Raw genomic sequence first — 16,152 nt, 5'->3', positions numbered from 1 at the left:
GTTTTGGCTTTTCACAGTTTGGGGTTTTATAGCATGGGTGGGATGGTTATTTGGAGGGGGAGGGGGGTGTGAAACATAACTAAAGATAGGGTATGACCGAACATTACTTCCAATTGAGGGCCGATAGGAGGCATAGAGCGGGTAAAAATGGACTGCCCTGACAAACCGAAGATGCGATTCGTCACCTGGAATGTGCGTGGCCTTAATGATAATCGCAAAATCCGGAAGGTGGTAGCTTACCTCAAACGAGATACTGTGGACATAGCAATTTAGCAGTTGACACACTTGTCACCCGATAGTAAAGCACTGACAAGGCGGTAACTAAGTGGCCACTACTATGCTGCGGGGTTCTCCACACATGCACAAGTTCTTATGTGGGCAGATAGTGGCTCGGGGACACAAATGACAAAAGCATTCACTGACCCAGGGGGCAGATGCAATAGCTTCCTGCAATAAAGATGACTTGGAGGCTGTATTGGTGGGGGTGTATGGTCCCAATCACGACGACCCTCAGTTTTACAACTCCCTCAGTGCTCGCCTGCTACAATGGGGCGATCTCTCAAATTGGGATGGCGAGGAGGTGCGGCGAGGTGGACCCTCGAGGGGTCCACCCCGCCACACCTCCGCAGCTGCTAGGGTACTTGCGGAAATAGCAGAATGCACAGGACTGGTCCATATATGGAGATACTGCTGCCCTCAAGACGTGGGATACACCCATTACTCGTCCAGTCAAGATATCCACACCAGCATATAATACTGGATGATATCTAGGAGGTTGGTGTTCCGTGTAACTGAGTGTAAGCCCCGCTTGCATACTTTCTCTGGCCACTCACCTATGATACTGGACCTAGAACTTTGCTCCCCAAGAATTGCTGCATTTACCTGGCAATTCCTCCCCCACTCCCTTTTGGGTCCGGTTTTTAAGTCCGAACTGGCACAAGGTATATATGAGATCTTCGCCATCAATGTGGGGTCAGTCGACAGCTTTGCCACAGTTAGAGAAACATTCAAAGTCTATATTAGAGGCATTGTGCTCACTAAGCATGCAGGGGTCCTCGGATCATTAAGGGACAGATTGTCTTGGTTGAAGAGGAAGATAGACTTGGAAACAAGGCACCAGAGGAAAGGTGACCCCCAGCATATTAAGGGAAATTAAAATGGCTAAAGACTAGGTCAAACACCTGGGTAAATACGGTATCGCAAAGACGCATGGGAAACGTCCAAGAGCCACTCTGGCAATGCTAACGTGCCCCCAAAAGGGGAGTCCGAGGTGATCATAGACATTCGAGACTAAGAGGAGCAACTGCTTAGTGATACAGACCGCATCGTGGACAGGTTTTGCAGATACTATGCTGACCTATATCATGCGCGGGTCACACTTGACGAAGAGGCTATTAAGGATTACCTAGAGCACAATGCTATGACATGGCTCTCAGTGTAGCAATTGGGAGCACTGCTCCCTGCAGAGGTACGCGCTGCCATCTCTAGCATGCAGTCCGTCAAAGCACCAGGCACGGATGGCATAATGGTGGCCTTTTATAAAGCCTACTTATACCACACTTAGTCACACTTTATGAAGATTTGGCAAAGACTGGTAAGATGCACCCTTCAATGCGAGAGGCCTTAATCATTACTCTCTTGAAACCCAGCAAGATCCCTCAGACTCGTACAGACAGTTATTCTTATTAAATGTGGATACTAAAATATAAGCTAAAGTTTTGGCCAACAGGCTGGCCCCTCTGCTACCAGGAGTGGTGCAACCGGAACAGGCTGCATTTATCCCAGATGGCAGCCTGATGTATAACGTCCGTACTCTATTTGGTGTTATGCAGCGTGTAGATCCGGATGTGAAGGCAACTGCTGTATTTAAAAGCATTTGACTCTGTAAAGTTGGCCTTTCTGCGTGCTGTCCGACAGGTCGGAGTGGGAGACATCTTTCTGATGGGTTGGATCGGAGTGGGAAACACGGACAGCCTCAATAACAAATACTAGAGGAACCAGACCGGGATGCCCCCTGTTGCTCTTACTGTATGCGTTGGTGGCAAAGCCCTTGGCGTGTGCCCTCCGAGAATACCACGGGCATAGAGGACTGCGTTTACCTGGTGATAACCTCGTAGCATCAACATATGCAGATGATACCTCATTATATATTCGAGACCCAGAGAAAAACCTCTTGCCCATGTTACAAAAAGTGGTGAGATTTGGGGGTTCTCAGGCCTCAAGATCAACTGGGAAAAATCCATATTCTTTCTGCTCATCCCAGCAACGACAACAATAGCGCTGGAGTTCCCTCTACATTGGACGACTGACTCTGTCCGGAACTTGGGATACAAATCCAAACAGACCCAGGGAGGGCCTCAGATAAATATGGCAGAGCAATTCACAAACTATGAGAAGACATTGAACGCTCGATTAAACTTTCCCTGTCTCTAATGGGGTGGATATCGCTTATGAAAATGGTGGTACTCCTAAGATTTTTATTCTTGTTCCAACAGATCACAATGCTTTTGCTGCGGTCATTGTTTGCAGAGCTGCGGGCTCAGTTGCTTCAGTTGGCGTGTGTGGGTAAACCAGCTAGGGTTCAGTGGAAGGTCCTCACCTCAACGTACAACATGGGGGACTAAACGCTGCAGAGTTATATTATAGGGCAGCACAGTGCACGTCAGCGTACTACTAGCTTCATGGTCCACAAAACCTTCCACACTTGTACATTGAAAGAGATGCTGCACTCTCACTCACTCTTCCCCAGATAATGTTCCGTAACCAGTCAAGATGCAGTCCCTTCTTCAACTGTCAAATGCAGTGCTATCAATCACATTTTCACCAAGAAGACAAACAAGATCAGAATCAATAGCATAAATAGGAGACAGACATCCACCTTGCCATGATTTCGCCTCAAAACAGCCTTCAACGTTCTCTGGCATTCTAACTTCAGATGTCCTAAACTCCCTCAGTGCTGCCATCTATGAATAACAGTTTCTACCTCATCTCGGGTTCTGATTCGATAGTAAATGAGCTGACAATCCAATTACTTGGTCTATAGCCAAATTCCATATGACCAGCACAGAGGTGGGTTTACCTTGACACCACTTCTCGTTTATAGGATTAATTACGAATGTGTGATCTGTTATGCTACAACCTTATAACCTTTGTTGCTAATAGAAAATTCTAGCAGGTGATGTTAGTTCAAGAGCTTTGGCACTCTTCTTCTTGGACCGTTTTCATTAACCCGTTCGACGCTTGTGACGGAGCGGTTCCGTCACGTGCGTCGGTTGCGCTGTGCGCATGACGGAACCGCTCCGTCATGGCCCCGCCCGCGCACGGAATCTTCAGCGCGGCGCGGAAATCCGCGCCGCGCTGAAGTGGTTAAAGAGGTGTTGCACATCAAAGTTCAGATGAATCAGACTTGCCTCAAAATTCCCCAAAAACCTGTATTGTGTCCAAGCAGGAGACTTTACCTGATCCCATGGACCTGATGACGGCATCAACTATGACAAGGCAATAGTGCATTGCTGGTCTTGCCACTTCTTTTCATCACTGGGAAGCTGTGAAAATGGCATCTTAATTGTTTAGGGTTGACAGAGCCATCTTCACCAACTCCAACAAAACATGAGAGCAGCATGCTATTATGCACAAAAGTACTGCAAGGTTGAAAAATCAAGCAATCCAAGGAAAACACATTTTGAAGTAGTTTGTTTACCTTTGTTAATTGCCTGTCCAGTAGGATGGAAGCAACAGTAAACGCCTGAAGTTGGCTAACTAAACCCAATCAATAACTTTCTCTGATGTGGAATGCGTGATCTGATGATGCTAGCTTCAGTTTCTCGGCCCTCTTGCCAATTATCTACTGTAACAGTTTAAGCGCTGTCATAGGCAGAGTGGATTGTGTCAAATAAAGCCATATTTGAGGGCATAATCAGTCCGACAACGAGAATCTACATAAAGTGATTTGACGTATATAAAATCCATATCAAATCACTTTATTTGGATTTGGTTGGGTGGAGGGACTATTTTCTGTGTAGCAGGCATCTCTTCCTCTGGGATAATCCAATGGCATGTTTCTCAGAGTCCGGGGATCATGTCGGTCATAAAATTAAAAAGAATAGCTGTAACTGAACCAAGCATTGTACACTATCACACGGGTGCCAATGTTATTGACTCCATATTAAAAGTTACTGTCATCAAGCCTAGTGCTGTTGAAGTCGAAGACACCTTTCGAAAAGGCAGACGTCATCTAGCAGGATCTGTGAGGCACAGCTGGGTGATGGATGGATCCATAGCATAGGGCCCTGGTGCAGACACAGCATTAGATGAAGCCGTCCTAGTAACCGAACAAGTATAGGCTGTAGAATGTGTGCCAGAGATGGCTAACTGGCATGGTATCCTCAAAGGGATTTTATCTGTTTCTGATATGGCTCCAGGGGGCAACTTTCCTGTGGAGTCAATTTATTCTAGAATGGGAACTATTCCTAGAAGGCAGGCTCAGATTGCTCCTACCTTCCCCTTTTCAGTGTTTACTGTGGTGTGAGGACAGGGATGTGGAATTTAATAAAATATCTACTTGTCCATGAGACAGGTTGCTTCATAAAACTACTTGTCCTGTAACAAAATCCACTTGTCGCTCTGGGGCCATTTAGTGCAGTGACAAATTATGGCAGCGAAATCATTATATAAGAGCTCAGATTATGCCAGAGCTCATACCATAGTAGAGCTTGAATACTAGCAATTCACTTGTTTTGCCACCTTTCCACAGATCTACATACTGGAGCTGGATGTAGCAGTAAGCAATAGTTCCCCATGGTTGGAATGCCCTGTTGAGTCTGTGCAACCCTTCTAACTTGTATGTTTTATGGGGTTTCATCAGCTTTTCTCTAATATTTTCCCATATAGAGAAAGGTTGGAAATTTACTCCTGATGAGGGCAGAGGTAAAACTGCCTCCAGGGTTGAGGAAAAAAGTGGTCAGTGGGAAAGTGAACTTATTGACAAGCAACAGATTTTCGCACAAGGAAATCTGCACATGATTATTTGTCAGTGCTAAAAGAGTTAACAAATATTTTCTAGGAGTACAATTTTCTGACCTACTTCTGTAAATTCTTGTGAATTTATGACAGCCATGAAATCTGCACTACTAAAAGGACATATACCATAAGTGCACTTTTGTGCCTTTCTTTAAGAATTGGGACCCTATTTAGGTCTGGTGTTTTGTTTTTATTAAAATTCTATCTCTCTCTATCTACCAGCTGGCTTGACTGAGTGGCAGCAATCTGCTCTTTCATAAGGAGTCTAGTGGCACGTAAAGTAGTTTTGTTTAGTAACAGGAACTACTGGGGCAATTTTTGGTTTTCAAGATCAACATTTTTTTGCTTTTGCAAATATTTGTTATGAAGATAGCCCGGCAGCTCCCACAACAAAGTTTTACAAAACCTATGTCAAAACAAGGCACGCATTCATATAACCAAAAGGCTGACCACCAAAATCATAACTATTGACTTTGCCAATGCTTGTTTATTTTGATGTTCCCTATAATTTTGATGCAACTGGTTACACTGATTTTCCATTATGAATATTTTTGGTAAATACTAGCATGCATCAAAACATTTAGCTAAACTATAACAAGGCACGCATTCATATAACCAAAAGGCTGACCACCAAAATCATAACTATTGACTTTGCCAATGCTTGTTTATTTTGATGTTCCCTATAATTTTGATGCAACTGGTTACACTGATTTTCCATTATGAATATTTTTGGTAAATACTAGCATGCATCAAAACATTTAGCTAAACTATCATTTAAAGAAATGGTATAAACATCAATCTTGCTTTCAACCTTTGGCATATATTTGCATCTAATCAGAGAGCATCCTGAAAGTGTTATACATTGCCTTATATTGTTAAACTTCGCAAACATGTGTACATATTTTTATACTGGAGCCACTGTCAGTAGGGCAGTCTGAACTTACATTTTCTTAGAGAGCTCATCCTAATAATAAAGGCTTTGTATTAATGAACCTTAAATACAAGTTCAACAGTATCAACATATGGTCACAACTATTCCCTTAACGACTTCGCCGCGGCACGAATTTTGCCGCGGCGCTGGGGGGGATTTGGGGGCAGCGTGGTGCCGCCATGCTCGTGACGGAACCACTCCGTCATGAGCCACGGGCGCGCTGTGCTCATGAAGGAGTGGTTCCGTCACGACTCTGCCCACTCGCGCTAATCGCCCACACAGGCGGGGAATCAGCGCCGAGTGGGCGGAGCGCCCGCCAACGGCCGCAGAATGACGGAACCACTCCGTCATGAGCACACGGCGCCCGTGGGTCATGACGGAGAGGTTCCGTCATGAGCAGCGATGCGGTTAACTGCAGACAAGTGGGTGGGGCCATCTTGTCCCAAAGACAAAATAAACATGAAAACTTCTAGTTCTTGACCCTAAACAATATGTCCTGGGCATCGAGCTACAGGAATTCCACACCCCTGGAGGATGAGCATTCTTCCACAAAATTTCAAGTCCTTATGAAAGGCCATGATTAGTTTTTCCTAACGGGATTTTAGGACGCATAAGACACAACAAGCAGCATCATGTTCGGCAATGAGGCACGATTACTGCAAGTCTACTCCTAACCTTACCATTTACAGTCTGAGCAGTACTTAAATCATGAGTGCTTTGACAGAGGAAAGTTCTGAATATGCCTTAAATTCTGGATTTTGAATACAAGTTGAAAGAAAGATTATTCAAGAGAAAATGTTTTTGTGAATAAGACGCGGCTTAACGGGTAGTTGAAACACTACACCAATTATCTTATACCTGGTTACCCAGACGTTTCTTTATTGGAAGCCATAATTTCAAGGAGATGGTAACGGTGTTCATTTATGCAAATTTTACAGTTAATGAAGACAGCCATGGCTACGGAAGGAGATTAGGAAGACAGGAGACCTGTGTGCAATATGAATGTTTCACAACATGCAAAATATTAACAGCACTCGTGCTTTATTCCAACAAAATTGCAAAAAACATTCAAATCAAAAACATGTTTTGAATGCTTCGACCTTAAAAATGAAGCCAGGACAAGAACCTGATTGCCCTTAAAAGGTCTACACAATAATTGTAGGAAAAAAAATCTCTTCCTGCTTCTTGTAATGGAGGAAAAGTGGGTTGCACTATCACTCCTGTTAGCAACATTTAAATCAATGTGAATTAGAAAGAAAGTAGCCCATATTTTAGTTGCCACATGTACATAAGTAAAGCTACTGGCACGCAATTGGCAGACGTAGAACAAGTAGAAAGCCTGTTATGTGTGTTAATAGCTGAATGTTTTCGAACACAAGACATACACTTGTTTTGATATGCCTTTCAGTTAGATTGGTGATCGTAGATATTAAACTTCTTTTAAAATAAAAGTAAAACAGACCACACTTACAAAAATTAAAGCTCCTTTTTAATACTTTATCCACAGCCATCCGTTTGACAAGATCATGCACACGTGATTCCAGTACACACACATCACAGTATTTAATATTACTCATTAAAGGTTAAACAAATAACATACATCCTTAAAACGTAAAACCTAAAATTTTTAAAACAAAACTGCTATTTTACTCATTTAAAAAAATCATTGTGCTGAGTACCATTTCGTACAACAGTAAATTTAAACATCTGTTCATATTTTTCTCTCCTCATCACATAAAAATACTTGAATAGAAAATGAAAAACAAGTGGCGGTGTTTTAAATACTAGAAATAGGCTGTTTGCCATTCAGAGGAATCAATATTAAATATTAGTTTTTTTTCCTGAAAATATAAGTGAGTTCAAAGTTCAAGTCACAGAATCCTCCAGTGTATAGAGAATTCAGAGGTCATGCATAAATAGCTGCCACTTCAAAGACCATTCTGAAAAATGAAAAAAAAATGCTTTCCAGGGTTTATATGTACTTTTTGTCATCGATTTTGGCACAGAAAAGAATGAGCGCATTTAAAAACAAGATGATTTACATGAGAAGGACAAAGGGGCAACGTATGTCAAGATCAAGAAACTTGTTGCCATTTATAAAAATTCTGTGCATATCAGTGATTGCAGAATACGGTCTTCTGTCTACAGCAGGTAAAAGTCTCAGTTCCTAGTTATTGGAGCATCGATTTGATTTGCTTGGAGGTAGTCTCATCATTCAAATGTTTCGTTGTGTACCTGAAACCATACAGAGGAAGTTCAATAAGTTTTATGTATATCCCAACATTTTCATAGTTAGAAAACTGTTTTAACAACACACCGATAGCTTCGAAGGTAAAACACTGAGTGTTCTTCCTGCTACTCACTCTTGCATGCCGCCAATGAGCAACAGCATTACAGTAAGCTGCACCTTACGTGCTTGTACAATTTTAAATCCTGCTAAGTAGCGAGCATTCTAATGTTATTTTCAAAAGGGACTGTCTGGTACAGTAGAACATCACATTTACTGTTAATATGCACAAGAATGCTTTAACCATTTAATGTAAACCTGCGTACGAATGACTGGAAAGCAATGCATCTTTTTGTAGTTTCAAGAGGTCTACCAACACTCCCACCAGTGTTCTGGTATCAATGGGCACTGTGACCAAAACAATTACTCTTAGTTGCACTGACACAGTTATTCCTTTTTTGCTTCTTGGTCCTTTGTAAAATCTACCTCCAAAAAGTGCTCCCGGGTAATGGAAACGGGTAACTATTACTGTACAGGACACAAACGGATTACCATCAGAGAGTACAGATACTTTGGTCTGCGACAGAGTGTGTGCCATCACACAAAGGCCACAACACTACCATCGGAATACTTGAATTACTCTCAGCCACAGGTAATTACTCGGGGCAGCATTCCAGTCCATTGTTATTTTGCACACCATGCCACCTCAGTTTGGACACAGCCAAATGCAAATCAGTCTTGACCCTGCTCCAATGGGAACAGTCCAGCCCGAACAACCTCATCAAGAGCCTGAGGAAACATTACCACATCACTACCTCCCTGATGGAACTCCACATGCTCTGCTTGCCATCTCGCCCCATCTTCAAAACCAGCTCCATCACAAAGTCATCTCAATTGGCACCCCATTGGTTGGCTGACAAATCAACCACCTCTCAACGCTCTCGAGACACAAGCAGCCATGGCACCATCAGCCTAGTCTTTTCCAGACATGCAACCAGGATCTGCAGCTACATCTCTTAATTCATCAAGCCCTTAACCCACTCTAATGTGGTAAAGAGAAGACACGTATTTAAAGAAAACTGAACAACATCACGTCTAAGTGCCCTGCTACCACTCAATTCACTCACTGACTGCATCTTTGCCTTGTACCACGTGCAGTGCTTTGCTGCTTTTGGCTACAAATAGCACATACATACAATGAACACACACATGCTCCAATGTTGGGAGTGGGATGTACAGTGCTTTGCTGTTTTTGGCTACAAAAAGCGCATACATACGCACACTCAATTGTCGGGAGTGGAAGGCTTTGGGTTGTTCATGAAACTTAGCCATGTCAGATAGTACCTGGTTAGGATGGTGGGGGACAATGAGAGGTCATTTAAGAGGTGAATGACTTCCACTGTGAAAACAACTGACACCTCTTTTGAGAAGTTTGGTGATGGAGTGGTACGATAACAGGAAACTGTCGCCCCATCTCACTTCTCCCGGGATCAGTAAAATGGTGGAAAACCATGTTAAAGTAGTACTTTCTACATTCCTGGAGTCCCATAATCTTCTCCACCCTTCACAGACTGGTTTTCGACCACTACAGGGAACAGAAACTGCCCGTCCAAGAAGATTCTGGACGCCGGAGGCACCACTGTTATCCTCCTGGACCTCAGTGCAGCCTTCGACACAGTCAATCACCAAATCTTTGTCCATAGACTCATAAGTTTGGGGGTGACTGGAGAAGCCACAGTATGGCTGCAATCATTCTTGGAAGATAGATCCTTCCAGGTCTTCGAAGGTGATGTCACCTCAAAACTGATGCCCTTCCGCTGTGGGGTTCCACAGGGATCGTCCTTGAGTCCCACCCTATTCAATGTTTATATGAGCCCGGTAGCGGAGATTGTGCTTCCTTTTGGGGTTCATATAGTGACCTATGCAGACGACACTCAACTTGTCGTAGCACTTAACCATTCTGATAATTCCTCTCCTGCCCTTCGTCCCTGTCTGGAAGAGGTATCCAAGTGGATGAACCATTCATATTTGAAGTTGAATGGAGACAATGCTTCTAGGGAATTCTTCCCTTTCAAAAGCAGAAGTAATGTGGCCTGCTCCCAACACGCAGATGAAAAGTCTAGGCATCTGGCTTGATCAAGATCTGAGCTTTAAGGTACAGGCGCGGAATGTGGAGGCTTCCTGCTACTGCATCCTAAGGATGCTTCGGAAAGTCCTCCCACTTCTTCCCTTTCGGGCAAGGCGGCTTATGGTCCAGGCGCTCATTCTTTCTCGCCTGGACTACGGAAATGTTCTTTATTTAGGAGCCCCATGTGCTACCATCTCAAAACTCCACATGGTGCAAAACTGCGCAGCGAGGATGTTTCTTGGGATCCCGAACCCTCAATCTGCGAAATCAGCCATGAAATCTCTTCACTGGCTCCCCATCCAGGAAAGAGTTAATTTTAAGGCCATGTGTATTGTCCACAAGACGCTAGCAGGAAAGGGAACATCCATCAATCGCTCCACTGTCCGGCCTTACCTTGCGACTAGACACCTGCATTCTGACGACCTGTATCTTGCCGTAGTTCTTAGGATCAATAAGGCCAGAAGTGGTGGCCGCCTGTTTCCTTACAATGCCGCCAGGATGTGGAATAGTCTTCCACTTCGATTACGCAAGGAATCCAACTATTTGGCCTTTCGTAAATTGCTAAATACCTGGCTCTTCCCTACATGTGGTTGTTGTGTCTACTGTTTGACCGCTGTTAGCGCTGGGATGCCTTTGGGTAGCTACGCGCTTAATAAATGCTTCTTTCATTTCTGAGCGTAAGACCTATGATATAGGGCGTGTCAGTAAGCACTTAAGGATCTGGGACAGTATTTATAATGTTATGTCTCCTATCAGAAAAAGAGCAGTAAGATCTCTTCATTAGGCTGGCTGAGTGGGACAGCAGCATTTTCAACTTTTTTCAGCCAGTCCACATGAGGTTACAATATGCAGAAAAGAAGTCAGCAGCAAACCCTATTTTGACACAGATCTAGGTATCTACGTCCTTGAAAACCTGTGCCAACTTCTCATGTGTGGGGGACACTGACTTTAAGGCGAACTTGGGTGTCATAAACCAGGTTAAAAAGGAAAAAATAAAATAACATTGTTATTATCATTTTATTATTCCCCTTACTCATCTGGGAAGGGGCGGGACTGCTCTGCTCACAGAGCAGGACAGGGGAGGAGTGGTTTGCCCACTCAAAGTGCGCAGGACACTTTAGCCGGCCGCTCGGGCTGGTCAGTCATGCACACTTTGCATGTTCTCCACGCAGGCTGCATTACAGCACCCCCGCGATTTAAAAAAAAAAAAAAATGTAAATTTTTTTTTTCTGCCTTCGGGGTCCTTCAGGGACCTCCTGACAAAGGCTAGGGGGTCAGGAACTCTCTACCCTGCCCCCTTTTCACGTTCGCCACCTTCCTTTTTCACTCTCGCACTGAAAACAAACAAAATGGCGGCCGACACTTCCTTATTTCGACCGATTCGAACGTTGACTAACATGTAACCACCAATCAGAATTACGCTCGTGCACGTTGGGGTGCTCGCACGGTGCGCGCACGGTACGCGCTTATAGATATTTATATGCTTTTAAATGCTATTTTCTCAGGAACTACTGAACAGATTGACACCAGACCTGCAAAAGGCACTTCCCTGACCTGAGAACTACCTCTCTGCCAAATTTCAAGTAATTCTGTTCAGCCGTTCGGGCTGTACCTTCGACTAAAGGTCCTATGGGAAAATGCATGGGGAAAACGCGTTTTGGGACCCCCGCTTTTTTCTCGGCCCCCACTTGACGAATCGCCCCGAGAATTTCATGGTAGGAGCTGAGCGGAGCGCCCCATTCGTTTTGAAAATTTCGCGAGGATTCGTCAACCGGCGCCAAAGTTATTCAAAATAGAATTTTCAGATTTCCTATGGAAACACGGTCCTAACTATAACTATCTACTGGCGACCGCCAGTAGATTATGTAGATTATATATATCTATATCGCTATATATATATATCTATATCTCTATATATATATCTATATCTATATATCTATATCTATATATATCTGCACTCACAAGGTGAATATTCAAAGTTTCATTTATTCCGCATATGCGTTTCAGCGTTTAGCCTTCGTCAGTGCGGTTTACAAAGCCAAATGCAGGGGGACAGAATGAAAAGTCCTTTTAAAACCAGAGAGTCACATGATTGGTCGATATCTTAAACAATAGGGCTTGATTCACTTAGGACCGGTAATGAGGCGTCACGAACTACCATTGAATTAATGACACATTTAAATACCCTTTTGTGTTGTAGATTACAAAACGTTTAATAAAAGCAAATAAAAAAAATATGGTCATGCCCCAGGGGATGGGGTCCCCGGGGCCGAAATCGGCCTCAGGAGGGGGGCTGTGCGGTCCCCATCCCATTTTAAAAAACAAAAAAATAGATCAAATGTCTCAGGCCCGGGGGGGATGGGGTCCCCAGCGCCCACAACATTTTGAGAGAAGGGGGCCACACAGCCCCCCCACCCCCCTTCTAACAGCAAATTGAAAAGAGAAGCCGGTATCTTACCGGAGTCCCTGCCCCCTCCCTGCACCACTTTGAAAAACGCGCTTCCTGGCGCGTTCAGGGTTGGGGGATTAAGTCCCTTAGTATCTTAAAGGTCCTTGGGGGGCAACTAGCCAACCAGGTACCTTCAGTAAGCCCCACACAGTGGGATTGCTGAGAGGTGGTATGAGGCCACGCCCCTTTTTACACCACTCTGCAAACGCGCCTCTTGGTGCATTGCTAGTGGGGCGATGAGGTCCTCTTGTGTCCTGAAGCCCTCAGGACTAAAGTGGACTTTATCCCCCGAGCAGCAGTGCGCCAGGAGGCGCGTTTGCAGAGTGGTGTAAAAAGGTGGCGTGGCCTCGGACCAGTCTCGGCAATCCAGCTGTGTGGGGCTTACTACAGATAACAGGATGGTTAGTTGGCCCCTGGGACTCTCAGGAGGCAAGGGGACCTCATCCCCCCAACCAAGAGTACGCCAGGAGGCACGTTTGCAGAGTGGTGGAGAATGGGGGGCATTGCATGTGTCCACCTCTCAACAGTCTCACTGTGTGGGGCTTACTGGATGTAACAGGTAGGCTAATCGGCCCTTAAGGACCCCCACAAGCAAAGGGGGCTTTAATCCCCATCCAAGAGTATGCCAGGGAGCACGTTTGGACTGGTGGGCAAAGGGGGTGTGGTCTGCTTTGAGAACTTACCTATGCTGCTGTGTGGGTCTTACTGGAGGTAATAGGAGGGGTAGTTGGCCCCCCAAGTTTGTCCTTGGGGCCAACTACCCCTCCTGTTACTGCCAGTAAGTCCCACACAGTGGTATTGCTAAGTGGTCTTTGGAGGCCACACACCCCTTACTCTACCACTTTGCAAACGTGCCTCCTGGCACAGTACGGGCTGGGGGATGAAGTCCACTTTACTCGTGGGACTTTGGGGGCCAGGAAGCACTCCTGTAAGTCCTACGCAGCGGAATTCCTGAGCGCTGGTTGGAGGTCCAGCCCCCTTTCTGCACCACTCTGCAAACGCGACTACTACGTTGTAGTTATATATTAGCATTGAAAAAAACCTTAGAAATTAATTGAAAAAAACCCATAGGTTTCAGGGACGTTAGTAATTCGCATTTTAAAAACCTTTTAAATTCACTGAAAAAAACATAGGTTTCGGGAATGTTATAGTTAAAAATTAGCATTTAAAAAAACCTTAGAAATTCACTGAAACAAACACAGGTTTCAGGGAGGTTTTAGTTAGTTGGGCAGTTCACTTGTACAAAACCAGAGAAATTTGTCCGTTATAGTTAGTTAAGCTAACTATAACTTGCACCCCCCACAATGCACTGCTGATCACGTCACATATTACATCACTCATGACATGGTCAGTGACATCACTGATGACATCTTAAATGACATCATCCATTTAATATCTGATGCACCTCCTCACACCCTAATATAACCTTTCATACACCCACTCTAAAATACAGACTACCATTCTCGAAACCGTATACACACCAATAGCAGTTAGTACATACCCACTTACTGATTCATAGGTCTACACACATCCACTCACTCACCGATAGTCACTCATACATGTAGTCACTCATCAATGCAGCCTCTGATATATGCACTCATACACCCATGCAGACACTCTCATACTGCCACTCATCCACAGAGCTACTCACACACCTAGTCAGTCCCCTAAAGACTCAATCACACTGCCATTTACTGACCGTTACAGTTGTACATACACCACTTCACGTACAGATACTAACACATACTCTCTTATAAATCACTGACACACGCACACACTCATCCATACAGTGACTCTCACAACCACTCACTGAAACAGTTAAATACTCCAACACTCACATATACTGCCTTTCACATATGTGGTTATTCACACACATACCACTGAGACATCCATTCACTCACCAACAGAGCCACACGCACTCATGAACCCATACACCCACTGAATCACCCACTCACACATCCATGCAGGGAGTTACACCCCCCCACCCAACCACACTGTCAGGCACGCATACAGGTACTCAGACAACCAATCATTAACCCATATAAACACTCGTGTAGCTACTAACCTTTACGTATCTATATATAACATTCTTAAACTTTTAAAAATCACAGTCTCTGGATTATGTCATCAGTAATGTCATTTGAGATGTCATCAGTGATGTCGCTGAACCATGTCATCAGTGATGTAATATGTGACATCATCAGCAGTGCATTGCAGGGGCGCGAGTTATAGTTAGCTCAACTAACTATAATGGCCACATTTTTCTGGTTTTGGACGAGTGAAATGCCCAACTAACTATAACGTCCCTGAAACCTGTGTGTTTTTTTCCCAGTGAATTTGTATAGTTAAATCTAGATATATTTATATCTAGATATATTTATAACCTGGGGTTTCACTGGCAAAGTGACTGCGCGTTTCAAGGTATTGAATTCCCCCAGGACCACCTCAAGAACGGGCCTGGCAAGTAGCCGCTGTCAATGCAGCCTGTGACTGAACGGGGAAGAGGGAGGATTGCACTCTCTTCATGGCCCGGCTTGTTTCGTGCATTGAGGTTGAGGCGTTTTGGACTCAAGGGACACCTTATCACTGTATTTTAAAGGGGACATCAGCTGCTACACGGCCCCACTTTTTGCGAGGCAATTTTTCAGCTCTCACTGTAGCGAAAGAGATCCTGCTGCTGTACTTGCCACCAACGTGTATTCTGGGAACTGTAGTCGTGGCATGGACTGCAGTGGCCCTGAGCAACAGGGTCAGCTGATCTCCCTCCAATTGGAGTGCCACAGCAAATTCAAAAGTGGGAGAAGGTGGAACCTAGGTAAACGAGCAGCATCTGAGGAAGAAGATATGCCGAAATGCATTATGCCCAGCTGTTACCTGTGAATAAAGGCTTCCCGACAAGTACCCCGCTGTGTCCTTGGATTGCTTTGAATGGGTGATTGTTTTTGGATATATATATACATATATCTATATATCCAAAAGCAAACACCCAACACCTTTCAGTAACATGAAATCCGGCCCACCAGCCAGTCCGTTAATAACAATTCTTTGCTCCTGGCACAGCAAACAGCATAAGGCGTTTCGACTCCACACGAGTCTTATTCATATGCTCAAATGTGGGTGGTATCTTGTTAGGTATTTAAACGTTTATACATCGACAGTGAGGAAGGACAATCGGCATGGTAAAGTGCCTTCAATCCTGAGGAAAGACTCATAATAAGTATTTCACAAAGATTTTCAGTGAAAACAGTGAGTATTCCGACTGGTTGATGCAGTGCTTAATCAGTTAAAATTCGATCGTTCTTGCATCCATATTATTTAAGTCGCTGTTCATTAGTTCGTCGTTAAAGGGGAACACATTACCCATAATGCAGTTATTCAATGTAAGCCATGTCCTTACA

General features: G+C 44.3%; 1 protein-coding gene across 20 annotated transcripts in view; it reads right to left on the bottom strand.

Annotated features, from left to right (window-relative positions):
- Nucleotides 1-7,422: 7,422 nt before the first annotated feature.
- CYRIB (CYFIP related Rac1 interactor B) overlaps nucleotides 7,423-16,152 on the bottom strand; it is a 338,947-nt gene continuing 330,217 nt past the window's right edge. For all 20 annotated transcript variants that reach the window (XM_085604926.1, XM_085604927.1, XM_085604936.1 and 17 more), the window contains one exon: nucleotides 7,423-8,185. In XM_085604926.1, coding sequence (XP_085461052.1) covers nucleotides 8,122-8,185 — 64 coding nt within the window. In that variant the 3' untranslated portion in view covers nucleotides 7,423-8,121. The remainder of the gene's footprint in view (nucleotides 8,186-16,152) is intronic.

This window comes from Triturus cristatus, chromosome 5_1 (assembly GCF_964204655.1).
Source record: "Triturus cristatus chromosome 5_1, aTriCri1.1, whole genome shotgun sequence".
NCBI classification, from domain to species: domain Eukaryota; kingdom Metazoa; phylum Chordata; class Amphibia; order Caudata; family Salamandridae; genus Triturus; species Triturus cristatus.
This window is presented reverse-complemented; position numbering and strand designations above follow the sequence as displayed.